This window comes from Bidens hawaiensis, unplaced genomic scaffold (genome assembly GCF_021521415.1).
Source record: "Bidens hawaiensis isolate Kalapana, Puna unplaced genomic scaffold, B.hawaiensis_p1.1 tig00004109_1, whole genome shotgun sequence".
Lineage (NCBI taxonomy): Eukaryota > Viridiplantae > Streptophyta > Magnoliopsida > Asterales > Asteraceae > Bidens > Bidens hawaiensis.
The window spans coordinates 1,284,341-1,310,797 of record NW_027491243.1 but is presented as its reverse complement, the minus strand read 5'-3'; the positions used below and the strand labels follow the sequence as shown (position 1 = coordinate 1,310,797).

General features: G+C 38.9%; 2 protein-coding genes across 2 annotated transcripts; one reads left to right on the top strand and one right to left on the bottom strand.

The window, feature by feature from the left end:
• Positions 1–689: 689 nt before the first annotated feature.
• Positions 690–5,163, top strand: LOC143625563 (uncharacterized). The gene is made up of 6 exons (XM_077095865.1): positions 690–1,650; positions 1,746–2,199; positions 2,631–3,289; positions 3,331–3,607; positions 4,260–4,578; positions 4,846–5,163. The coding sequence occupies exons 1-6, from the start codon at positions 690–692 to the stop codon at positions 5,161–5,163; spliced, it is 2,988 nt and encodes a 995-aa protein (XP_076951980.1).
• A 20,375-nt stretch (positions 5,164–25,538) lies between these two features.
• On the bottom strand, positions 25,539–26,132 carry LOC143625561 (protein FAR1-RELATED SEQUENCE 5-like). The gene has a single exon (XM_077095864.1). It carries the CDS (start codon positions 26,130–26,132, stop codon positions 25,539–25,541), a length of 594 nt encoding a protein of 197 aa, XP_076951979.1.
• Between the last annotated feature and the right edge of the window lie 325 nt (positions 26,133–26,457).

Here is a 26,457-nt window from a genome sequence, read left to right as displayed (position 1 = left end):
AAAAACTAGGTCCAATGAATCTTGCAAAATGGACTAATCATAGTCCAGCGTCACCAAACTCCTCTTTTATATATATTATGAAAGTTTAAAACAAAAAACAAACCAAAACAAAAAAAAATAAAAAAACTTGGTCCAATGAATTTTGCAATGTATTGTCTTATAATGCCGATAATCAGTCATCTGCCAGTCATAGGAATGTTGTCTTAAGTTTGTCTGCGTATAAGTTTTCTGAGCCTATGTTTACGCGTTCACGAAACAGGCTGCTGAATCGTAGTAGCCTTTCCGTGTCTTTAGTCGGGACGTCTTCAGTTACTGCGTCTGTACATGATCTTGGTGACTGCAGTTTGTTGTGTGAGTTTTGTGGTGCTCTTTTTTGGAACGCGGAACGATTAGCTTCTTTTCCAGCAACTAGGAGACCTCGATATACTCAGTGTTGCAAGGTTGGTACTGTGCGCTTGTGTCTTCCTCGTGATCCTCCTGCTCAAATTAAGCATCTTCTGGAGCGTCAGGATTATCTTGAAGGCATACGTGCTTACAACTCTATGTTCGCCATGACTTCGTTTGGTGTGAAGGTTGACCGTTCCATAAACAGCGGATCGGCCCCTTATGTTTTCAAAGTTGAGGGTCAGATCTCTCATTGGCTGGGGAGTTTATGCCCAAGTGATGGTTAACCTCCAAGGATTTTGCAGATGTACATTTACGACACCGATAACGAGATACACAATAGGATGCAACAATTTGGTGAGGCTCAGGAGGCTAAGCTATCTGAAGGTATTGTGCGCATAATTAAAGATGTGTTAGATATTAACAATGAATTGGTAAAGATTTTTCGGACAGCCCGTGATGTTTGCTCTTCGGACAACATTGTTTCTTTTGATGTTTGTCTGTATAAGTCTGGGAGACAAGTCTCATACGATAGGCCTGCTCCAAACACTATGGGTGCAATTGTCCATGAAGGTGTATCGGGGGCGAAAGATTTCGATATCATCATTCGTCATAAAGATGGTCGTCCTCAGCGCATAAATAAGCTTAACAGTTTATACATGGCTCTACAATATCCATTATTACATATTTTTGGAGATCGTGGCTGGTCTCCTGATATGTGTCTTACTGTTCATAGTGGTCGTAAAAATATTCGCCTGACCCTCAACATGTACTACAGCTTCATAATGCATGACAGACACTATCATTACTCTTTGATCCTAAGAAGTGGTCGTCTTTTCCAACAGTATTTGGTTGACGCTTATATCTGCATTGAGCAGAATCGTCTCGACTATGTACGGTTAAATCAAAATCTCTTTAGAACAGAATTCCTTCAAGGGGTACATGATGCCATAGCTAAAGGAGACACTGAAGGTCGTAGTGTCGGTAAGTGTGTCATTCTGCCATCGTCATTTACAGGAGGTCCAAGATATATGTATAAGCATTATCATGATGCTTTGGCAATCTGTCGTGTTTATGGAAACCCACAGTTCTTCATAACATTCACTTGTAACGTAAAGTGGCAAGAAATTGTTCGTTATATGACTCAGTTTCCATCCTTTAAGGCTCAAGACAAGCCTGATATTGTTTGCAGGGTATTCAACTTGAAGGTAGAGGCATTTCGTGCTTTCGTTAAGTGTGAGAGGCTATTCGGGAACATCGTTGCTGGTGAGATGTGTTTCTGTTATGTTCCCTAACATATTAGCATATGATATATGGGTATTACTATAATATCTAACATAATTTTTTTAACTCATGTTTAGATCTGTATACCATTGAATTCCAGAAAAGAGGGCTTCCTCATTGTCACATGCTGTTTTGGGTGTCTCCTGCTGATAAAATAATCACAGCTGACGATGTCGATCGGCACATATCCGCCGAGATTCCTAACCCTGACACAGACTCGGAGTTATACAAAATTGTTAGTGAGTGTATGATTCATGGACCTTGTGGGCTTGCGAGGCCTAATGCGCCATGTATGGATGGTGGCGTGTGTTCAAAAGGATTTCCGAAACGTTATCAGGCATCTACAACATTTGACAAAAATGGTTACATTAAATATAAGAGATCAGCATACGGGTTTTCTGTTAAAAAGAATGACATAGATGTTGACAATGCTTATGTAGTTCCTTATAATAGAACTTTGTCACTGCTTTTTAATGCCCAAATAAATGTTGAATATTGTGGGTGGAATATGATGATTAAGTATTTATTCAAGTATGTGTCCAAAGGTTCAGATCATATTTGTTTTAAAATAACTCAAAGCATATATAAAGTTGACACGGATCAGAACTCTCTTTCAATGACTTGTAATGAGATTGACAATTTTGTTGACGGTTATGTCCTCATGAAGCAGCTTAGCGAATCTTCAATTTCCCAATACACCACCGGTACCCGGCCGTTCAAGTTTTGGCTGTACATCTTGAAAACATGCAAAACGTAGGCCTTAGTGACCAACAAAAGTTGTTACATGTAGTTAATAATCCATGTGTTGGTCTCACTACACTTACCGAGTGGTTTGCAACCAACGCACATGACCCCAGTGGTCGTCATCTTAGATACATCGACTTCCTGTCAGAATACAGATGGGAAGGGAGTGGTAAATGTTGGATAAGATGTCTTAATACATCAATAAACACAATTGGTAGACTTGCGTACATTCATCCTTCATTTGGTGAAAGTTTCTTCCTTCGTATGTTACTCAATCATCAGACTGGGTGTAAATCGTTTGCTGATGTTCGTACATTTGATGGCGTTATCTATGATACCTATCGCTCGGCATGTGAAAAACTAGGGTTGTTGGTGGATGACAATGAGTGGTTGCTTGCATTGGATGAAGTTAAAGCTTGGGCAACGCCTAAGGAGCTACGAGCTTTGTTTGCACATATATTATTACATTGTGAGGTCACGAACCCACTAAGGTTGTGGGAGAATCAATGTAGATCCATGTCTGATGACATCATTAGGAACACGGAAATTTTTGGTGGGGATATAGGAGACAATGTGTCGGATGAGACGTTATCTCAGTATTTGCTTTACGAGCTTGAATTCCTATTGAACTCACATTCAACAGATTCATCTCTGAAAAAGTTCGGTCTTCCAATGCCTAATACAGAATTGATTCGTAGCCTGAGAAACAGGCTGCTGATGGAAGAGAAAAACTATGACCGTGAACATCTACTCAAGCAACATCAAGGGTATTTACAGCAATTACACCCTCAACAGCATGCTGTATACGACCACATGGTCTCAGCTTTAGAATCTAACACTCAAGTTTTAGCTTTTGTTTACGGTCATGGGGGTACGGGTAAGACATTTTTATGGACAACAATCACCAGTTATTTACAGTCTCTAGGAAAAATAGTCTTGGCTGTAGTGGCCCCGTCATTGCATCATTGCTTTTCCCTGGTGGTAGGATTGCACACTCACGATTCAAAATCCCCATCGATCTGACTGATCACTCAAACTGTAATATCAGTAAAAGCTCTTACTTATCTCAGCTTTTGGTTGAAACAGAGTTGATTATATGGGACGAAGCGCCGATGAGTAACCGTAAATGTTTTGAGGCTCTTGACATGACGCTAAAAGATATTCTTAACAACAGTCAACAGTCATTTAGCGGAAAGTCAGTTTTGTTAGGTGGCGATTTTAGACAAACTTTGCCCATTAAACGAAAAGCTACAAAATCACAAATCATCTCAAACTCATTACCTCAGTCATACCTGTGGTCAAAGTTTAGAATTTTCAAGCTTGCTCAATATATGTGTGTCCATCTGCCTAATATGACACCAGACGTTGCGTTAGTACAATCGTCTGACCAGCTACGACTAATAACCAAACTGGCAAATTCCCTCTCATGTCATGAATTCCATCACCAATTCTGCTCAGTTCTACGGCTTAGATGACGAAGATGCTCTGGGACACATGTCCCGATTCGTTCGGATCTGCGAAACATTTAATATTAATAATATATCGTCCGACGTCATTCATCTTAAGTTGTTTCCATTCTCACTTTCCGGTCGTGCTGCGTCATGGTTCGAATCTTTGCCAAACGCCTTAATCGCCACATGGGCCGACCATCAATCAAAGTTCCTAAGAAAATATTTCCCTCCATCGAAGGCTGGACGTCTCCGCGAGCAAATCCATTCGTTTCACATGGACCTCAATGAGTCCTATTTTTCTGCGTGGGATCATTTCCAAACTCTTCTAAACCGTTGTCCTCAACATGGCCTATCTGATTGGGCTATGGTTGAAAAATTCTAAAATGGCCACTGGAGGAAGCATGCTCGACAGTGGTTCAATACCGCCACTGGAGGAAGCATGCTCGATAAGCTCACCATAGAGGAGGCTAAAGAAATGTTCGAGAGCATAGCGTTAGCAGACCAGCATACACCGAGTAGAAGGTCCGTTTCGGCTGCCAAGGCCGCTGCCATTGCATCATCCCGTGGAGTGCATCATTTTGATCAGAATGCGAGACTGTCGGCACAGTTGGAGGAGTTGACGAAGGAGGTTAGAGATTTAAAGCTGCAACGAAAGTGCGAGATTTGTCACAAAAATCACGAGACAGCCAATTGTCTCGTTGATTCTCAGGAGGAGGTAGATTTACTTACTAATCAAAATCGTTCCGTCAATTCCGGGTGGCGAAACAATAACTCTAATTGACGAGCAGGTAACCCCAGTTATCAGAAACGCCAAAATCTGTTCCAAGAACCCGCCCCAAAACCTACTCCGGTGCCACATAATACTTCCAATATCAAGGAGCTATTGGCTAACCAATCTTAATTGTTAAATCAGCTCTTACAGAATCAGGCCAACACAAAATCCACTCTTTTGCAGCATGAGACGAGTATGAAGGGGTAACAGGTCGCATTTCAGAATCTTAAGGACAAGTTTGGTGAGTTGTCCGCAAAGATTGATCAACGACCCTCGGGGAGTCTTCCTAGTGACACTGTCCCTAATCCCGGTCCTACCTATTCTAAACCATTTCCAAATGCTCATGCCAAGGCAGTGACCACCCGAAGTGGGAGAGGAGTTGTAAGCAGCGCACCAAGAGAGGAGAAGGAATTCGATGAGGAGTTGGAGTTAGAAATGCCACCTGATAAGGTGAACCGAAGGCGAGACCCAGCAAGTACCTCACAGTCAAGTGGTGCGTCAGTTGAGAAGGAGAAGCAAGTTGAGTAGGAACCGATGCGCGTCTATAAGCCTAAACCGCCATACCTCGGTCGTCTGGTGAAGAAGAATGATTCGGACCAGTACTCTAGATTTCTCAACATGCTTAAGAAGCTTCATATGAACATTCCGTTTATCGAAGTTCTTGCGAACATGCCAAAACACGCCAAGTTTCTTAAAGATTTGCTCACTAATAAAAATAAACTTGAGGGGCTTTCGACTGTTACTCTTAGTGAGGAGTGTTTTGCCGCCGTACAGAACAAGCTTCCTAGGAAGATGACAGATCCGGACAGCTTTACCATTCCTTGCTTGATTGGTAATCTTAATGTTAGCAATGCTTTGGCCGACCTTGGTGCAAGCATTAACCTCATGCCCTACTCTGTGTTTTCCAAACTTAACATGGGAGAGCTGTTTCCCACCCGCATGAGCATCCTGCTGGTATACCAATCTATGAAGTTCCCAAGGGGCATTGTGGAGAACATGTTGGTGCAGGTGGACAAATTCATCTTCCCGGTCGATTTTGTCATTCTCGATATGGATGAGAACTCGAACATTCCGCTCATCCTCAGCCGTCCATTCTTAGCCACCGCACGTGCTCTCATTGATGTTGCCGATGGAAAATTGACTCATGGAGTTCATGATGACACGGTCACATTCGACGTGCAGAAATCCATGAGACATACTCAGCAGCAGGATGACACTCTCTACTTCATCGACACTTTCATGACGCATGTAGGCGATTATCTTACGAAGTTCTGTGAGAGAGACACATCCGACACTCAGATCATCGATGTGGAGAATCAGTTAGTCAAGATGACAGTATTTGATTTTGATCAGGAGCAGCAGTTGCCTGAGTTAGGAGGACACGAGCCGATCATGAGTTCCCAGATTTTTTCTGATGCCCTAGCGGTTGAAGAGAGAGAGTTTTCGATCGAAAAACCATCTGTTGAGAACCCCCCATCCTTAGAGCTGAAAGATTTACCATCTCATCTCGAGTATGCCTTTTTAGGGGAGGGGTCTCAACTTCCCATCATCATCTCTTTGAGTTTGGAGATGGAGGAGAAGGAGAAGTTGATGGTTGTTCTGAAATCTCATAAGCATGCCATCGCATGGAAGAAGCTTATGGATATCAAAGGTATAAACCCGTCATTTTTCACGCATAAAATCTTTATGGAGGACGAGTTTAAACCTGTGGTGCAATCGTAGAGGAGGCTTAACCCGAACATGCAGGAGGTTGTTAAAAAGGAGGTTATTAAGTTACTCGACACTGGTTTGATTTTTCCGATCTCTGACTCCGCATGGGTTAGCCCAGTCAAGGTGGTCCCTAAAAAGGGCGGTATGACAGTTATCACGAATGAAAAGAATGAACTCATACCGACACGGACTGTGACAGGGCGGAGAGTTTGCATCGACTACCGCAGACTTAACGAGGCCACACGAAATGACCATTTCCCCCTTCCATTCATCGATTAGATGCTTGAGCGTTTGTCAGGGAAGCAGTTCTATTGTTTCCTTGATGGCTTTTCTGGTTATTTCCAGATCCCCATCGCCCCGGGAGATCAGGAGAAGACCACATTTACATATCCCTTTGGTACATTTGCATACCGACGCATGCCATTTGGATTGTGTAATGCTCCTGCTACATTTCAGCGATGCATGGTGGCCATTTTCCATGAGTTGATCGAGGATTCCATGGAGGTATTTATGGATGATTTTTCTGTCTTTGGGAATTCCTTCGATGATTGTCTACGTAACTTAGATCGAGTGCTCGCTAGGTGTGAAGAGACGAACCTTATGCTTAATTGGGAGAAATGTCATTTTATGGTTCGTGAGGGTATTGTTTTAGGTCATAAGATTTCTAGTGCGGGGATTGAGGTCGATAGAGCTAAGGTAGACACCATTTCCAAACTTCCACCGCCCACTTCTGTGAAGTCTACTCGTAGTTTCTTAGGTCATGCGGGGTTCTATCACCGATTTATTAAAGACTTTTCAAATCCGATGACCTAGCTTCTAGAGAAAGATAAGCCGTTTAATTTTAGTGAGGAGTGTTTGAGGGCCTTTGAGTTGATTAAGGAGAGGTTAGTGAGTGCTCCTATTCTGGTTGCTCCTAATTGTACTCTTCCGTTTGAGATCATGTGCAATGCGAGTGACTTTGTTGTTTGAGCCGTGTTAGGGCAGCGTCGAGATAAACATTTCCATCCCATCTATTACGCTAGCAATACCCTTAACGATGCTTAGGAGAATTACACCACGACAGAGAAGGAACTTCTTGCGGTTGTTTTTGCGTGCGATAAATTTCGTTCCTATCTTGTGCTTTCTAAGACTATCATATTCTCTGATCATGCGGCTCTGTGTTACCTGTTCGCTAAGAAAGATGCGAAGCCCTGACTCCTTCGTTGGATCCTTCTGCTTCAGGAGTTCGATATAGAAATTAAAGATAAAAGAGGGGCTGAAAATGTCGCTGTTGACCACCTATCACGGCTAGAGAACCCCGACATGGATGAGACCCGGGAACAGGGGATTGGTGATGATTTTCCGGGAGAGACTCTACTGTATTTAAAGGCAAGTGAAGAGGGGTTTCCATGGTTTGCTGATCTTGCTAATTATCTATCCTCTGGTGAGTTAGTGCCCGGACTCACATATCAGCAAAAGAAGAAGTTCTTTGCAGATATCAAGTTCTATATTTGGGAGGATCCGTACTTATTCCGTATTGGTGCAGATCAGGTGATTCGTCGATGTGTTTTTGGTGATGAGGCTCGAAGCATTCTTCGACATTGTCATGAGGGCCCGACTGGTGGCCATTTCGGTGCTACTTATACCGCCAAACGCGTGTTTGCTGCGGGATTCTATTGGCTGACTATTTTTTGAGATGCGCATGAGTTAGTTCATTCGTGTGACGCGTATCAGAGAGCCGGTAACATCTCATCCCGAAATGAGATGCCCCAAAACTCCATCAAGGTGGTTGAGATCTTCGATATATGGGGCATTGATTTTATGGGTCCGTTCCCTATGTCTAGAGGGAACAGATACATCCTCGTTGCTGTTAACTACGTGTTGAAATGGGTGGAGGCTCAGGCCGTACCCAAAAGTGATCGGGGTACCACTTTTGTAATGCTCAGATGATAAGGTTCTGAAACGTTATGGGGTCACCCATCGACTTTCTACAGCCTACCATCCCCAAACTAGCGGTCAAGTGGAAAACACCAATCGTGGCATTAAGAGGATTTTAGAGAAAACAGTGGGGAACAGTCGAGCGGACTGGGCTGAAAAGTTAGATGATGCACTCTGGGCCTTTCGTACTGCATTTAAAACGCCTATCGGGACCACTCCCTTTCGGCTAGTTTATGGAAAGGCGTTCCATCTTCCAATTGAGTTAGAGCATCATGCGTATAGGGCTTTAAGAGCCGTAAATCTTGATTTATTTGCAGCGGGAAAGAGTCGTTATCTTCAAATTCATGAGGTAAAGGAGCTACGGAACGAAGCATAAGAGAGAAGTTGGGGGTATAAGGAGCGGACAAAGGAACTTCATGATAAACATATTAAGGGGCCCAAAGAGTTTAAGTGTGGGGATAAGGTTCTTCTATATAATTCCTGGTTGAAGTTGTTTCCGGGTAAATTGAAATCCCAATGGGCTGGTCCGTTCGTTGTGAAGGAGGCTTTTCCGTATGGAGAGGTCGAGATAGAGGCTGATGATGGACATTCTTGGAAAGTGAATGAGCATAGACTGAAGCATTATGTTGGAGGTCCATTAGGTGATCACGAGGAGGAGGCCATCTACCTTGATCCTTCTGGAGAGTAGAGGAGGAGAGCACACTCGGGACTTTGCCCGAGTTGTAGAGTTTGTATAAAACTTAGTTGCATCATTTTCTTTTATTTTTATTCTTCTTTATTTTATTTTTATTTCATTTTTCTTTGAGTCTGTTTTAGTCCTTAGAGTCTGTTTGATGTCTGCTTTGGGTTATTTTGAGTTTTATTTTGCCGGATTGGATTTTCTCGTTCGTACTCAATCTCCATTCGGATGAGGATTTTTCTGAGCCTATCATATTATAGAGGACACCCAGAAGCTGCGGCCGCGAATGAAATGCTATACGGTCGCCTAGGATCAAGACTTGTGAAGAAAATTGCATCATTACCAGGGGAATCTGTTCCACTTTACTTGTTTTAGATTTTAATTCTACTTTATTTTTTTTTTTTTGCAATTTTCTATTCCTACATTGGGAACAATGTAGATTTTAAGTGTGGGGATGGGAAACTGGCGTTTTTTTTTTCTTAAAAAAAATTAAAAAATAAAAAATAAATAAAAAAATTAAAAAATGTAAAAATTTTTTTAAAAAAAATAAAAAATTTGTCCTTGTAATTGTTTTTCTATATTAAACAGCAGATGATATTAATTTACCAATGAATTTTGACACTCTTTAAAATTTTTATGAAAATAATAATAATAATAATAATAATAATAATAATAATAATAATAATAAAAAGTTTTTAGATCAACACATATACTAGGATGTAACCGAACAGGTTGACTCTGTATTTGATATGTCAATATGCTCAGCCCCTTAAGATTGAAAGGACAGTATGCTTGTAGACTTAATTGAACTCAAATTGCTTTATTTTTAGTGGGATACATATTAGACTATAGAAAATGGGATGAAAGGTCGGGCCATACTCAAGCCTTATGTTTATGTTGATCGTAAAAATTAAAAATTTTATAGAAATCTGAATAGACTAATCATACGATGCTTGGGTAGGTTTAACGTTAGGGTATGCCTAAGTAGCCTATGATAAAAACATAAATTTCATACTTCTAGTTTTAGTGGTTAACACTTCATAGGCGTATGGTTTTATAACCTTAAATCTTGTATTGATGGGATGCTCCGGGGTTCAAACACCATGGGTCTTTATGCGGTATATCATCTGGGTATTCATATCTCCTAAGTGGATTTATGAATATTAAAAGAGCTCAAAGAGCAAACACGCAGTTTTTTTGCCACTCATAAGTCATTAAACATGATCATCTCGTACTTCAAAGTACAAATACACTACTGACTTGATCATCCATGTTGTTAGTCATATGGGGTCCCCTTGCTCGCGTCCTAATACCATTAAGAAACGGACCACAAGGGACACGTCATATGTAAGCCCTACAGATGAATTCGTGCATACACACCCATGGAGATGGACTTTGGGGTGTTGCTTGATAGCGGGGATATGTCATGTAGTGGGGAACACTTACTAGTTAGTTACTTAATACATACCTTAATCGTATCTAATGGCTGCTAGGTAGACCTTAATGCTTAAGCTCAGGTGGATAAACAATATCCTTGATCGTCTTTAGCTGTTCTTATATTGGCATAACATGTTTTGATCAACTAGATATAAGGTTTAAGTCAAGTTGGGGTGTCTCGGTTCCGGTAAAACCGTATGAAATTGTCCTTAATTGTGGGTCCCACTAGATCATATGAACTAATAAACTTGTCGCATATTACTTGTCTCGGTAAGTATTAAAGGGCACGGGTTTAGGTGGACAACAATACTAGCAATCGACCAGATTTATTTTACTAGGCGAATTCCATGGATAAGTATGTCGGAAATCGTGATTAATGTGTTTGATAATTCTAATTATTGGAAAAAAAGGGGTTTAAGGGACGAAAAAGGTTTAAGTGTGCAGACTACTTAATTGTGGGTCCCACTATATTGTATATCTCGGTTATGATCCTGTGCAGACTACTTTTTCATGGACGAAAAAGGTTTAAGTGTGGGGATGCTTGATATGCTCTATAACATATATCATTCATATAAATGTTTCCTACACTTTCAAGTTGTTTTAAGTTGGTTTTTATTGTATTTTACTCCTAAAAGGTTCATATTTGAAATTTAAAGGTTGAAAGGTTTATAAGCTAATATAGAGCATTGTTTTTCTAAATTTGAGACCAATTGAGAAAACTTTAAACAACTTATAATAAAGTTGATTTGGTGTCTAAATATTTGTGTGTATTGCACCATTTAATATTATGTGCATAGTGTCATAAACAAATAAAATGGTGACTAAAGAAAATTATTCTTATTTGTTACAGATTAGAGACAACGTGAAGGTTCAATGTAAGACCCGAATCCCGGGAATCCTACAGTTGGTAATCACATCCACAATTTCACAAAAATTTAAAACCAAACGATTCGTTTTTATTTAAAACAAGTTCAGAGTAAATAACAGCGGAAAAAATGTAGTTATTTAAAGAAAATCCAAAAAACACGGGTGCAAGTGTCCAAAAATCAAATATAAATAAAATATCTGTTTTATTTGAAATCCTCGACCAGAAATGCCTTCAACCCCCCGAGTAGCATCTAGCACGTCCAAGCGGTAGCATCCACTTCTTAACCTGAAAGTCAATCTAACATACACACAAAGTCAGCTTGAGCTGAGTGAGTTCAAGTTTTCATAAACGACATTCATTGAACAATTTAAATTCCATGAGTATGAAATGTAGGGGAAAATCATGAGTAATTAGCTACATAATTTCCCTTGGTCAAAACATAAGTCCATAAAATCATAAATAGCTTTTCTTATTCAAATCATAAGTAAATAAAACATTAAACATCTTTTCGCGCAGCACGGGACTCCTCACCCCGGGTCTTCCCCGAGTAATATATTTGACCCAGCCGCGGTTTAACAAAACCATTAAAATCATGTAACACGAGCCTCCTCACCCCGGGTCATCCCCAAGTAATATATTTGACTCGATTACAGTTTAAATAAAACAATTCACGCAACACGAGCCTCCTCACCCCGGGTCATCCCCAAGTAATATATTTGACTCGGTCACGGTTTAACATACCCAAACACGTGATACGGGCCTCCTCACCCCGGGTCTTCCCCAAGTAATATATTTTACCCGACCACGGTTTTCAGAACGGCGGGCCTCCTCACCCCGGGTCTTCCCCAAGTAATATATTTGACCCAGCCGCATCATAAACATGCAACACGGGCCTCCTCAACCCGGGTCCTCCCGGAGTAATATATTTGACCCGGTCACAGTTTACCATCACATACACATTCATATACAGATTCACATACACACATACAAACATCTAATTCAAACCTCCAACCAACAATATCACCACATACAATCCATAAATAATGGATAATCTAGGCATTCAATACAAAGCCTAATAGCAACCTCGAGGCTTAGAGCCCAAGTAAAATGTATAACCTTAAGGGATATATGACCTTAAACGAGTCTAAAATATCCTAAGGCATAAAATATAATTTACACATGTCTTCATAAAGGCACAACCACAAACAAGATCATACAATACCAAACCAATAGTTTAAACGAATTAAAATCGGTTAAAATAATAATAAGGTGTGTATGCTAGCTCAAAACGTAAAAAGATTAAAAAGGCATCATGAACTCACCTGAAACGAGCCACACAAACACCAAAGAGTTTGAGAACTTCAAAGCCAATCCACAGTTTACAAGCCTGTCGGATTGCACACAAAGATTACTAACTAAACGTACCGACTCGTTTATCCTACGAGACGTTCTAACATGATTTGATTGACCTAAAGCCTTGACATTACCACATTCAATTACATCAGCCCCCGAGGCCATGTATTTACCAAAACCACCCTTAGTTAATCCCGGGGACAAAGGGTTCCCAATTTACCCCCGAAAGTTGATGACTTAATCGAATACGCGCGTTAACGGGTTGTTTATGCACTTAGATACCGACTCAGCCCTGTGTGGACCAAATTTAGTAAAATCACAGCCAAAAAGTCCACACGACGCTACACGAGTTGGATGGGTCAGTAATTCGCAAGCACGATGCACAAACTACCAATAAACGCGAATTTGTGCCGTACCGACCCGTTTAAGTAACCGACAACCAATTCAGCCACAATAAAATAAAAATATATTTTTTCACAGCCAACAAATCATACCGAGTCTACAACATCCGAATTGGTTGTTAATTCCCTCAAACAACGCGCTAGACGCAACAATTGACAAACTAGACAACTGAAACCTAGTTTTAACTTCATCAACAGTTGACCAATCTAACGAATGCCAAAACTCATGATACTAAAGTATATTACACTAGACATACCTAAGAAGAGGACGGAGCACGAACTTCAATTATAACAACCCCGAAAGATGCGAGAAAGGGCAGCCACCGGTTAAGCCTAAAACGAACTTATCGATCAATAACGAATATAACATGCAGATTTTAGCATGCAAAGGTGTATTTTATTACATAGGAAAACCATGGAATTAAATTATTAAATTTTTACCAGAATTGCGTAAATATCTTAAGTTTATAAAAATATTTTTATTATATTTTTATAGTGGACACAAAAATCATAAAAATTCTTCTAACACAGAAAGGTATGTGCAACCATTTCAGTGCGCAACAAAATGGTTTTATTTTTATAAAATTCATTACCAAACCAAATTAAACGATTCCAATTGGTTTTGGTTCCTAACTCAAAATATTATCTACCAGAAGTGGAACCAACAATTCAGACTTGTAGAAAAAGAGTTATGATGTCCGGTAGACAGACCAGAATCAGTCATCTCGTATCAGCTTTGACACTCGATCTTATAAAATCATAAAAATATTCAAATCTCGTCCAAAAATTACATATCTGGAAACTAGACTCAAAGTAGAACATCATGGAAACAAGAATCGATCAAAAAAATAAATTTTCATTGAGTTACAGACCGAACAATAAACGAGTACGAATCTGTCAGCAACTGTTTTAATCAAAACTCAAACTCTAACATTTTTATGACATCTATAGGGTTCAATAAACGTTTTAATGGTGAAAAAGACAATCCTTGATGTAATACTAACCTTGAATTGGATGAAAATCACTTGAGAATGGTTGGAGAGGTGAGAAAAACGTGAAGGGGAGGTGGCTAGAGGAAGAGAAGAGAGAGAGAGAGTTAGGGTTTATTAATATAAAAGTTACAGTTAGGCCCCCAAACTTGTAAATTATGAAAACCTGGATGAAAGGTTAGATATTTTGACTTATGGAAATGACAAGGAGGTCCCCAAAGAATGCCATATCAATCCCGAAAATTTATACAAACTCTACAAATGTCTCATGCCGATAACATAGATGCCGGGTCCTACATACTAATCTAACACTTTAAGTTATAAGAGGCGATGCTTTGGGCAAATGGATGAAAAAATGGACTTTTACATTGTACTACAAGGCTCCTAAATTAGAAAGATGAAACCCCGCCTTTTTGACAAACTCGTATAAACGATCCAACCGATTCACGAAATTCCCGGGCGTTACATTCAAAAAGAAAAAAAAAGAATCAAAAGAGTTTAAAGCAAAGCATGAGATGGAGAAATTCAGAAGTAAAGTTCACACGTGTCTTAAGAAATCTAAATATGGGCTCATACAAACTAATGTGGGTTTTACATAAAACAAATTGGGCTTAGGCTTTGAGAAAAAACCCTACGTTTATTATTATATAATAACCTAAGAATAAAGAAGGAGTCGACGGCTGGAGTTAGGAGGAGATCAGACGGACGAAAGCAGCGGCCAAAGGGTAACAAAAGTCAAAGAGGTTCCTTTGGTTGTTGTTAGCCACTGTAGCAAGATCAAAAAAAAAAGTGAAAGAATAAAAAGATAGTAGCGGGAGCCAAAAAGAAAAGAAGGGAAAAAAGTCAACGGAAGCTCACAAGCAAGTTGTTCTCAATTCTTACTGTGCTTATCGAGCATTGAAGAAAACAAGCAAGTAGGTATCTTGCTAGATTGCTATTTTTATTTGTCATGAACCGTGACTCATTTATTTTTGTTTCGTATCTTTTTATGAGTAGCTAAATATTTTACACTACCTAGGTTTTGTTTGAGTATTATGTTAAATTAATGGTTTGATGAACTTTTATTTGACGTTAGTTGATTTAGTGTTATGGTAAAGTTTTTAATTGGTTTGGTTATGATATATATGCGTAATTGAATCCGATTTTTTCTTTAATAATTATTCCACTTGTGTTTGATAGTCATTGGTGATTGTTAGATGCATGATTAGGTTGTCTACTTTGTGTTTTCAACTTGTTTGCGATTTATGATCGAAAAAATCGTAGGAGTAATTATAGAGAGCGGATTAGATTTTATTATTCTATCTCTAGAGAGGCCGGGAGGCAATTTAGTGTTGTGTCATTTTTGTCTTTTGCGGGTTTGGGTACTAATTGCACGGGAGTGAGTTAGCCTAGGTCCCTTTAGATTATTGTGATACAAGTCGTGTTCAAATTAATTAAAAATACCCCCTTTATATTAATATATTTTATTCGAAGAGACCGGGAGGTGATTTGGATTTTGGGGTACCATAGTATTATTAGGTAAGGTGAGACCGGGAGGTGATCCAAATCTTTAACAATTGAGCTTCACATGTCATTAGAGTTCTAGAGTGTCGTTGGTGAGGCCGGGAGGCAATCCAGCATACTTTAGTGGTCTTTAGTGTCATATTTTTTTAGATATTGTTTTTCAACCAAGTCAAGTTCGTTAGCTATTAATTTAACTAGTAGGATTCCATCACCTAGGTAGTCGTTTCTTGCATTTGGTTAAAACCCAATTTTTATTAAAGTTTTGTTTTTAGTTTAAGTTTTAATTAGTTAAGTAATTTAGTTTAATTAATATTTAAAAAGAAAAAAGAATCTAAAAAATCAAAAGAAAGTCTAGGTTAGTAATCATTTAGGTTTAATAATTAGAGTTTACCCATAGTGTCCTAGGTTCGATATTCGTTCTAACTTGCTAGCTACATAACGACCGGTACAGTTGCCGATTGTGCGGTTTTTAGGTGAATTCGGTAAAACTTGATTATTAATTATATACACACTTTTCACACATCAATGCTAATATGGTTAGGGGCATGGGGTGCTTAGGATGGGCCGATAAAATAAACAATTAGTAACAGTTGATCAACGTTATTAGCAGTTTACCGTTACCTACCATGTTCTAAACACTACCTATGCTTGACTGTGTTAGGGTTCTGTCTTTGTAGAGATAGGATATGGCTAATGCTCGTGTCGAGAGCGTTACGGTTCCTCTCATTCCTTAAATTCATCCGTTCATCTCTCATCCTCTTGAACGCTTTACGCGTAATTGTTTAGCCAAGGCGTAGCATGCTATCACTCTAAGTCTCCTTTTTACTTGTCGAGCTGCAGGCTTTGGTCCTGTTTGCCTCGGGTACCAGTAGGAGTTTTGCCTCTACCGTCCTCTTATGTGATTAGATGATTAGGCTTCGTCTCTATCCGCGTCCATTCCTGTTGCGACGGGATTCGGGACGAATCCCATTGTAAGGAGGGTAGACTTGTAACGCTCGGAAATTTCGTTAATCGGCTCGATCGTCTCTAAAAGTTTGTTTAAAATCCGGGGTTTCATCTTCCAAATTTAGAACCTTGTAATACGTTTTAAAAGTCTGTTTATCCATCCTTTTGCTCAAAGCATCGCCTCTTATAACTTAAAGTGTTATATTTGTATGTAGTACCCGACATTTTCGTTTATCGGCATGAGACATTTGTAGAGTTTGTATTATACTAGATAGTTGATCCGACCTTCTTCGGGGACCTCCTTGTCATTCTCGTAAGTTAAACTATTTTACCTTTCATCCAAGTTATCACCATTTTCAAAGTTGAGGGACTAGAATGTAAATTAATTATTATAACAAAAAAAAAGAACCCTAACCCTCCCCCCATTCTTATGATCGGCTGATTCACACCATTACCACCATTTTCAAGTTCCAGCCATAATCACACCAAAATTGACTAATTCCAGGTTAGTACTACATCAAGGAATGTCTTTTTCATCATTAAACCCTTTATTGAACCCTAAAGATATCTTAAACATGTTAGGATTTGAGTTTTGATTATAACAGTTTCTGACAGATTCGTACTCGTTTATTGTTCGCTCTGTAACTCGATGAAAATTATTGTTATTGATCTATTCTTGATACCATGATGTTCTATTTTGAGTCTAGTTTCCAGAAAGGTATAATATGTAATTTTTGGACGAGATTTGAATAGCGTTTATGATTTTATAAAATTGTGTGTCAAAGATGATGCGGGGTGACGGATTCTGGTCTGTCTTCCCGACATCATAACTCTTTTTTGACAAGTCAAAATTGGTTGGTTCTACTTCTGGAACTTCATATTTTGAGTTAAGTTTACAACCCAATTTGAATCGTTTAATTTTATTTGGTAATGATTTTTAAACAAATAAAACACTTTTGCTGCGCACAGAAATAGCTGCAGGTGCCTTTCTGTGTTGGAGGAATTTTTATGATTTTTGTGTGCACTTTAAAAATATAAAACAAATATTTTTATAAAGCTAAGACATTTATTCAAATCTGGTAAAAATTTCTTAATTTATTCCTATGATTTTTCAATGCAATAAAATACATCTTTGCATGCTAAAAACTGCTCCTTATACTCGTTATTGATTAATTCATTCATTTTAGGCTTAACCGGTGGCTGCCCTTTCGTGCATCTTTTGGGGCTGTTTTGGTTAGGGTTCTTGCTCCGTCACCTTCTTAGGTATGTCTAGTGTAACATACCTTAATATCGTGAGCTATGGTTTTCGTTTGATTGGTCAATTATGTTAGGGTTGGAGACTCGAACAAAGGGTATTAGGGCAGCCGGCCCTAATTAGGGTTAGCCGGCCCTAATGGGTCCCATCTTATTTGTTTGGGCCTAACTTGGAGAACAAGTTAGGAACCCTAGATTTAGTCTATATATACCCTAGTTGTAATTGTAATCTTGTGTGCCTTGAGCTTAATAAGAAAACCTAGTTGCAGCCCGTGGACGTAGGTCCCCTCGCGGGGACCGAACCACGTTAAATTCTTGTGTCGTTTATATTTTCGTTTATGTGTGTTTATCGTTGTGCATGTGTGTGCTGTTTCGCTTCCGCGCGCCGCTTTGTTCCTAACAAGTGGTATCAGAGCTTTGGCTCGTTGTTGCACACGGTATTGCACGGAAGAACGATTCGTAAAGGAGAAACCCTAGGTTGCGCAAAAAGGGAAAGAAAACAGGGCTGTTCGGGGCTGATTTGGAGTGAATTTGCAATCAGAGTTCCGGTTTTGGATCTCTTGAAGTTGCTGGTCTCACTCGGGTTTGCAGGTGAAGGTCGGGTCAGGTGTTTCGGGTTATGACATCGCGGGTATAAATGGTTTTGTTTATAGTACCAGGTTAATCTCTTTGAAGCCGCCGATTAGGGTTTGGTTATAAAACTCTTGGATTCGTCGAATAAAGGTTAGAGATTTAGTTAGTTTCTGTTGACTGTTTATTATCAACTGTTTGAGAACCGAGTTACGTGAAAATCAATATTTGGGTTTAGATTTGTCTGCGAAGTTTATTGTAGGAGCAAATCGGTCAGTTGACAATGTTCGGTAGGGAACATCCGTCAAGTTCTGGCTCGTACCATTGATGTGTTCACTGTTTCGATTTGTTTCCTGATTGCTATTGTTATAGCTGAAGACGGGATGGGTATGATCGAAGGTTTGACCGGTTTGGATTTCGGTTGGTTGGTTTTGTCAAAGGAACTTGGATGTGGTACTGTGGGATAAAACAGGTGAAAATGGAACTAGCAGGTTGGAATGCTTTGGGTTTTAAGTATTCTGATTCTGGTGTGCTGGTGACGACATAAGTGAAAAAAAAAGGGAAGTCAGGTTGAAAGGTTTATTCGGTTAGGATTAGCTGATCGGGTGTACAATCGCGGAATCCTTGGTACCGTTTGCTTTCGGTAAAGCTCTACTGCTGTTAGTTATAACCGTTTGCCGGTTAGCTGGTCTGGAACTATGAAATTATTTCTTGTTCGGTGGTGATCAGCAGTTCGACATTTGAGGGGATCCGGGATCTTGTGCTGGGTGAACACGTTTACCGGGAAAAGTACGATCGGGGATAATCTCATGGAATGTTGGTTTTGGTAATGGGTTGGGATAACAGGGACAGTGGGAGCTGGGCATAGTTGACTTCGTGGAGCTGCATGGAGGTTCGTGACATTCTTTAGAGTCAATGTCAAAAGATAATGAATTCTGCTTCTGAGAATGTGTCTGGGTTGATGCATTGGGACTCAGTGAAGGCAGTGAGACTCTTGGGTTCGAGATTCTGGTATACTTCATTTCATGTTACCCACTGTAGTGAAGTATTGGTGAATCTTATTGAAGACTTTGGGAAGGTACAAGTTTATGTATCGCTGGAAGAAGGGAACCAACTTCCGAGTATTAAAGTCTTGGCTCGCTGCATCGGGTAGAGCTAAGTGGATTCATTTTGCAAGTGTGAATCCTGGAGCCACCGGGATGTAGCTGAGTGCATTCGGAGGTTTAAACTAGGTCAGGGGTTTTGGAACAGTGGGAGCACGAACCGTGTTCTAGGTACAGTTCAAAACACCGTTGGGTTTTGAATACCGGAATTCCGAATGGGAAAATCTCTCCTGGGTACTTGCAGGTTTTGGAGAGTGGTGTTTTCTCTGGGAGTCTCTGGAGCCGGTAGTTCGAATCAGTGGGAGCCGGTTGAGATTGAGGATGAGTCAATGGCGGGTTTTGCCATGGCTGGGTCATTGATGACTGTTGGGTTGGAGCTCAATGGAGCTTCAACTCGCTCTTCAGGTAATTGAGGAGCGGGCCGCTGCAACTAGGAGGATTAGATTGAAGTCTTAGCTTGTTTATGGGAACTGAGGCTTGGAGGACTTCTTTTATTTGAAATCATAGCTTGTTCTTGGGAGCTTGAGGCTTGGAGAACTTCTGACCGTGAAGTTTTAGCTTGTTCTTGGAACTGGAGGCTTGGAAGATTTCTGTTTTTAAGATTACTGGAGTTACAGGTATAGGGTTTGCTTGGATGGTGGATTGAGGATTGCTCGAGCCTCCAAGTGGGAGATTGTTAGGGTTGGAGACTCGAACAAAGGGTATTAGGGCAGCCGGCCCTAATTAGGGTTAGCCGGCCCTAATGGGTCCCATCTTATTTGTTTGGGCCTAACTTGGAGAACAAGTTAGGAACCCTAGATTTAGTCTATATATACCCTAGTTGTAATTGTAATCTTGTGTGCCTTGAGCTTAATAAGAAAACCTAGTTGCAGCCCGTGGACGTAGGTCCCCTCGCGGGGACCGAACCACGTTAAATTCTTGTGTCGTTTATATTTTCGTTTATGTGTGTTTATCGTTGTGCATGTGTGTGCTGTTTCGCTTCCGCGCGCCGCTTTGTTCCTAACAAATTAGTGATAGATTGAAAATTAGTATTCGGTTGTGTAGATTGTTAAATTGTTGCGTTTAGCGCGAGGTTTGAAGGAATTAAGAACCAATTCAATTTGTGTAGCTTCGGTTTGATATATGGGCTGTGGAAAAAATTATTTTTTTTAAGTACTGGGGCTGAATTGGTTGTCGGTTACTCAAACGGGTCGGTACAACGCAAATTCGCGTTTATTGGTAGTTTGTGCGTCGTGCTTTCGAATTACCGACCCATCCAACTCGTGTAGTGTCGTGTGGACTTGTTAGCTGTGATTTTATTTAATTTTTTCCACACGGGGCTGAGTTGGTTGCTCGGTGCGTAAACAACTCGTAAACGCGCATATTCGTCTCATCTAGCAACTTCCAGGGGTAAATTGGAAATCCTTGGTCCCCGGGATTATCTAAGGGTGGTTTTGGTAAATACAAGGCCCCGGGGCTGTTGTAATTGAATTCGGTGTGGTCGAGGCTTTAGGCCAATCAAACCATGATAGGACGCTTCGTACGATAAGCGAGTCGGTACGGCCCGTTAGTAATTATTGTTTGTAATCCGGCTGGCGTCTGACTCGTGGGAATACTTACGGATTCTCTAGCTCGTTGTTGAGTGTGTGCCTCATATCAGGTGAGTTCATGATGCCCCTTTTCAACTCCTTTTACGTTTTGGGCTGCCATACACACTCAATTGCAAATTTTACCCAATTTTACTCGTTAAAACAATTTGAAGGACATTGTATTGTCTTGTTAATATTTGTGCAAAAATGAAATCCGGTGTGGATTATATTTTATGCCTTAGGATATTTTAGACTCGTTTTGGTCATAAATTCCTCAAGGTTATATACATTGTTTATGGTCTAGACTCGAGGATGTTATTAGGATTGGTGTTAGTTGAATACAAGTAGACCCATTTACTGTAGTTCATATTTTGGACTGACTATTATATATTAGCTTATAGCCTACGATTGATGATATTATTTAGTTCCTTGTGGCTAAGAATTATGTGAGTAGACTCATTGATGTGTGTGTGCATGATGATTACGGCCGGCTCAAATATATTACTCGGCTTTTCAAATCCCGCGGTGGAGAGGCCCGTGTCGCGTGATCATCATTAAGGGGGATCAAGTATATTACTCGGGTTTGTTAAACCGTGATCGGGTCAAATATACTCGTGGTGGAGAGGCCCGTATCACGTGTTTGGATGTGTAAGCCGTGACCGAGTCGAATATATTACTCGGGTTTGACTCGTGGTGGAGAGACTCGTGTCACGTGCTTATGTCTTACCGCATCCGGGTCAAATATATTACTCGATCTTGACTCATGGTGGAGAGGCCCGTGTACGTGTGTTCGACCATGAATGTATTATTTGGTGATACTTATTTATTTATTTGCTTATTATTCCCCCTACTGTTTTAGATCTATAACCTTTGAAATAAATTATGAATGTTATTTATGAAAACTTGAACTCACTCAGCTCTAGCTAACTTTGTGTGTATGTTAGATTGATTTTCAGGTTGAGAAGTAGGGAACTAGTGCTTGGACGTACTCGAGACTACTCGGACGGTTGAAGGCTTTTCTAGTCTAGAACTTTTAAATAAAAAGAATTTTTATTTTATTTTATTTTATTTTATTTTTGGTTTTGGGCACATGTCCCTGGTTTTGGGGTTTTTACTACTTGACCTTTTCCGCTGCTGGTTACTCTAAACCGTTTTAATAAAATGAATATTTTTAATTCATAATTAACTTTGGCACCTTTCCCGGTTTTTGGGGATTTTGATATTTACTATTCCGCTGTTTATTACTCTGAATTGATTTTAATAAGATGAACTTGTTTGGTTTTAAATTTTTGAGAATTTTTGGATATGATGACCAGCTGTAGGATTCCCGGGATTCGGGGTCTTACAGGAAAAAAGTGGAACAGGTTGTTCACACGTGAAAACCGATAAGGGACGCACAGTAATGGGCATTGATGTTAAGGGAATTTTAACATGAGAAGAGATATGTATATGGAAGTACGTGGAATCCGACGGGAGGAGAAAAACCTCTAAAAGCCAAAGGTCATTCGAGGGGGCGTCCTCAAGGTAAGGTTACATTTAAAAACGTACTTCAATTTATTTGCTAAAAAGAAATTTATTTTAGGTGCAATGTTTTTGTAGCTTTTTTTTTTAAATTTAGATGTGTGTCACATTTTGTAAAGTATTGGTTAAATGTTTGTTGTAGCTTTAAATTAGCATTTTGTAAGAGAGTTTGTAATGATGTTTTTGGTTTGATAACATCTTTTGTTAGATATGCAAAAAATTTGTTTCAAATACATACAACATTTTTTACTTAGTTGTTACATGCTTATTGTAGCTTTTATTGGTTGTTACATTTTTAATTAGTTGTTACATGTCTTTATTATGTGGGTGTTACATTTTTCTTTTTATGTTACTCAATAGTTGTAGAATTTTTAGATAGTTGTAATTATGTTATTACATTTTTTAGTTAGTTGTTACATGCTTAGTTGTTACAGATGTATACCACATTTTTTAATTTAGTTGTTACATGTTTATTGTAGCTTATATTCGTTGTTGAATCTTTTAATTAGTTGTTACATGTTTAAGAATGAAGTGTTATTACATGTGTTTTTTGTTGTCTTGATTAGTGTTAGTAACTTAACAAAGATTTAGCGTGTGACTTTTAGGTGTTACATATGTTTTTTTATTCTTTATATGTGTTACATTTTACATGTGATTTTTAAAATAGGTGTTGCATATGTTTTATTATGTTACTTAGTTTTATCGTTTTAGATAGTTGTATTTATGTTTTTCTTAGATAACATGTTTTGTTAGAGATACAAAAAAATATTTTGTTTACCGATGTATACGAGATTTTTTAAATTAGTTGTTACATGTTTATTTTAGCTTTAAAAACATAAATAAATTTTGTTACATGTCTTTTTTTAGTAGTTTTATTCTGTTATATGTTGTTAACAATTTACAAAGATAATTTTTTTAAAAAAATGGAGTTGCATTGTTTGTTTAGTGAGGTTATCTGTAGAAGCAAGCATGGGTGGAGCTACCGTTTTTGGTGATATATAGCTTGAGGATAGATATGGTAGTAGATAGGATGGTAATGGAAGCCTGGATTGATGTTCTAAACTTTGAGAATAGTTTGAATGACAACCGTTAGCCCCGCCGGCTTTTTTGTGGCACTCTGTGATGGTAAGTATTGTTTTACATCATGGGGTACTTCGTGTAATTATAATTAGATATTAAGTGAGCTAATATATGTTATTTTTACCCCAGCCCAATTGGTTAATAAATAACTCTGTTTCATCTGCGACCGAGAGGCGGGGGGTGGGGGGATTTGAAAAAAACATGAACTGCGCAATCAAATAGAGTTTAGGTTCGAGGGGATCAACGATTTTGATATGGTTTTCTTCATGCTGTTTGAACAAGAAATGTACTACGTGATGGTTTTTGAGTTGAAGACTCTGGCCATCAATATCATTCACCACCTCGCAGACATGTGGCCGCTGGCAAGGATGAGGGATCATTCCACGTATGCGGGCAAAGACACACCGTACAAGCTGGTAAGCTTTTAAAATGATCATTAGTTATATCAAACTGTTATGTACTTAGCAAACTGGGCAGTTAAAAAATATCAAACTTACATTAAATTGAGTTTGTTTTGTTTTTGTTACAGAAAGATTTGTTTGTTGAATACTTGTATAGTTGTGGTCATACATACCCAAATGTATGAGACGTTTGAGTGTGGTTTTGATAAGAATGGCATGAAGAAAAAGGGGCAGCTAGGTAGACTGAGAAAAAGATTGCAACGGAATTGTTGTCAGAAGCAAACATGTTAAGAGGGGGAGTGAAAGCGGAAGCACTTGCTTAAGTTGGTGTGCTTGGTGATTGACTTTGTTGGTGTTGGTTGATGCTATAAGCTAATGGACATATGTTTTTGTGTGATAAAACAGTGGTTATTGTTTGTTTTTTTTTATTACTTTTTTTTTGTGGTGTTTTAATTTAAGTGTTTGTGTACTTGTGATGTAGTTTGTCCCCATAGTTTATTTAATGTAAGTTTGTTGCTGAATCCTGTTTATCTTGCTTGTTATTTAATAATTAAGTTAGATAATGGGATGATGGGAGGTTTTGTGTCAGGAATCTAAAACCTGTTACCTGGCAGAAAAGGTGATCTGTGCTTAGGAAAAAAGCATTAAGATTTGATGTGTGGCTGGTGAAAAAATGCCCAAATGTGACCCCCTGCAGTTTGCTAAATGTGTACTTTTTAACAATTAAATACATAAAATTTGAATATGAAAGCTTTGAATTTCATCTTTATCATCATTAATTAAGGTTAAAAAAAAGGTACAGTAGAGTAGAGTTAAACCTTAAAGTTACCATTCCCCGTAAGTAACCATTACATAGTGTTTTTGTCTTGAAATGATGCATAATAAGTAAATAGTAGAAACATAGCTAGCAAAAGGGTGAAAATAAGATTGTTCTTCATCTTGATTTCGGCCCTCAACCTCTTGTTATCACTCTCCAAATGGTTTTTTTACCTCAACAAACCCAGGATTATCTCCATGGACCGTGAACACATAGGTTGATCGATCCATCTGATAAACGCACATGAGGAATTATAGAGAAAATAAAAAAAATTGGATTCAAACTTCCATTACCACAGAAAGATCGCCAAAAATCTGATTCACATTTAAAAGAAAAGCAACAAAAACATTAGAACATTGCGGAGGAGCACGATTGAGGCATGCAAAAACCCTATGGCTAATCAAAAACTAATTCACATTGTGTTACCTTGGAAGGTAATTTCTTCATAATGTGCCACATGCAAAGCCTATGGCGCGATTGAGTCATAACTTGGGAAATTGCTTGCTTCATAGCAGGATCTTGATCACTTAATACAAGTTGCGGTTGTTTCCCATGAACTTTAATAAAAGCTTCAAGCACCTATTTATATGATTCTATGGTTTCATTACTTAAAAACCCGGCACCGAATGTGACACATCTCTTGTTGTTGTCAACACCGGTAAAGGATACAAAAATCATTTTTGCAAACAAGTAAATGTAACAGTTGCACAAAAATGAAACAGTTACATAAATTGTAAACAGTTAATAAAATGTTAACTAAACAAAATAAAAGCAGTTAACAAAATACTTACTTGTTGGTTTTATAAGTAGCATCAAAAGCAATTACATCCCCAAAAGCTTGATAGCTTATCTTCAATATTTCATCGACCCAAAACACCGATTTCAATTTCCCTTTTTCAACAACGAAGTGAAAATAAAAATCTGGTAAACTTTCACAATGATCCTTCAAGCGGTCCAGAACTAATTGCGAGTCTCGGTTACCAATATGTATCCTCATAGAGTTGTACCAGTTCTTGAAATCTGTAGCAGTTCCGTTAACATTATGGTGACCGCCTTTCATTGAAACTTGCAAACGATGAGCTATAGTAGGACCAATTTTGTTTAAACTCATTTGGTGACTAAACTGTTGGGTTGAGAACGTGAGCTTTCGAGATGTCTTGGTTAAACCTCTGTTGTACTCTTCAACTAAAGGATGATTATGATTTCCACAGAACTTTATGACATTGTACACGGACGTTTCTTCGCATACTTGTAACGAAATGCTTGCTAGACAATCGATAACGGAAAATGTACACTGCCTCATTTTCAAGGAGCTCTCGCATAACGTGTCAAATTTACGTTTACCCTGTGGTTTGCCAGCTTTATTACACCTCAAATACATATGTGTAACAACATCCTTCCATCTCTTAGTCTGTCCTTTTCGAATTGAGAAACCAACCTTAAAGGTATAATTTTTGTAAAATCGAACAACTTCTTCCCAACTATTGAAAGTAGCACCAATCGCTGATTTTAGGTGGGCACTAACATCAGGACACAAAAATATGGTTCCGTTTGGAGTATGAAAGAAATTGTCTCCCTCGGACTCATGGGTATCTTGAAAAAGGGTCAAAAAAGGACAATTAGCTATACATAGTGATGATACTAATCCATTTTCATAAGTTGTGTACAAAATGACAAAAATACCAAAAAAACATAAAAAAATGTAA

Excerpts from the sequence above, each read along its gene's own strand:
- LOC143625563 (XM_077095865.1), top strand. The coding sequence starts at position 690 with ATGTACATTTACGACACCGATAACGAGATACACAATAGGATGCAACAA. Across the intron at positions 1,651-1,745 it reads ATTCGGGAACATCGTTGCTG|ATCTGTATACCATTGAATTC; the intron begins GTGAGATGTGTT and ends ACTCATGTTTAG. Across the intron at positions 3,608-4,259 it reads CAACAGTCATTTAGCGGAAA|GAAGCATGCTCGACAGTGGT; the intron begins GTCAGTTTTGTT and ends TGGCCACTGGAG.
- LOC143625561 (XM_077095864.1), bottom strand. The coding sequence starts at position 26,132 with ATGTATTTGAGGTGTAATAAAGCTGGCAAACCACAGGGTAAACGTAAA.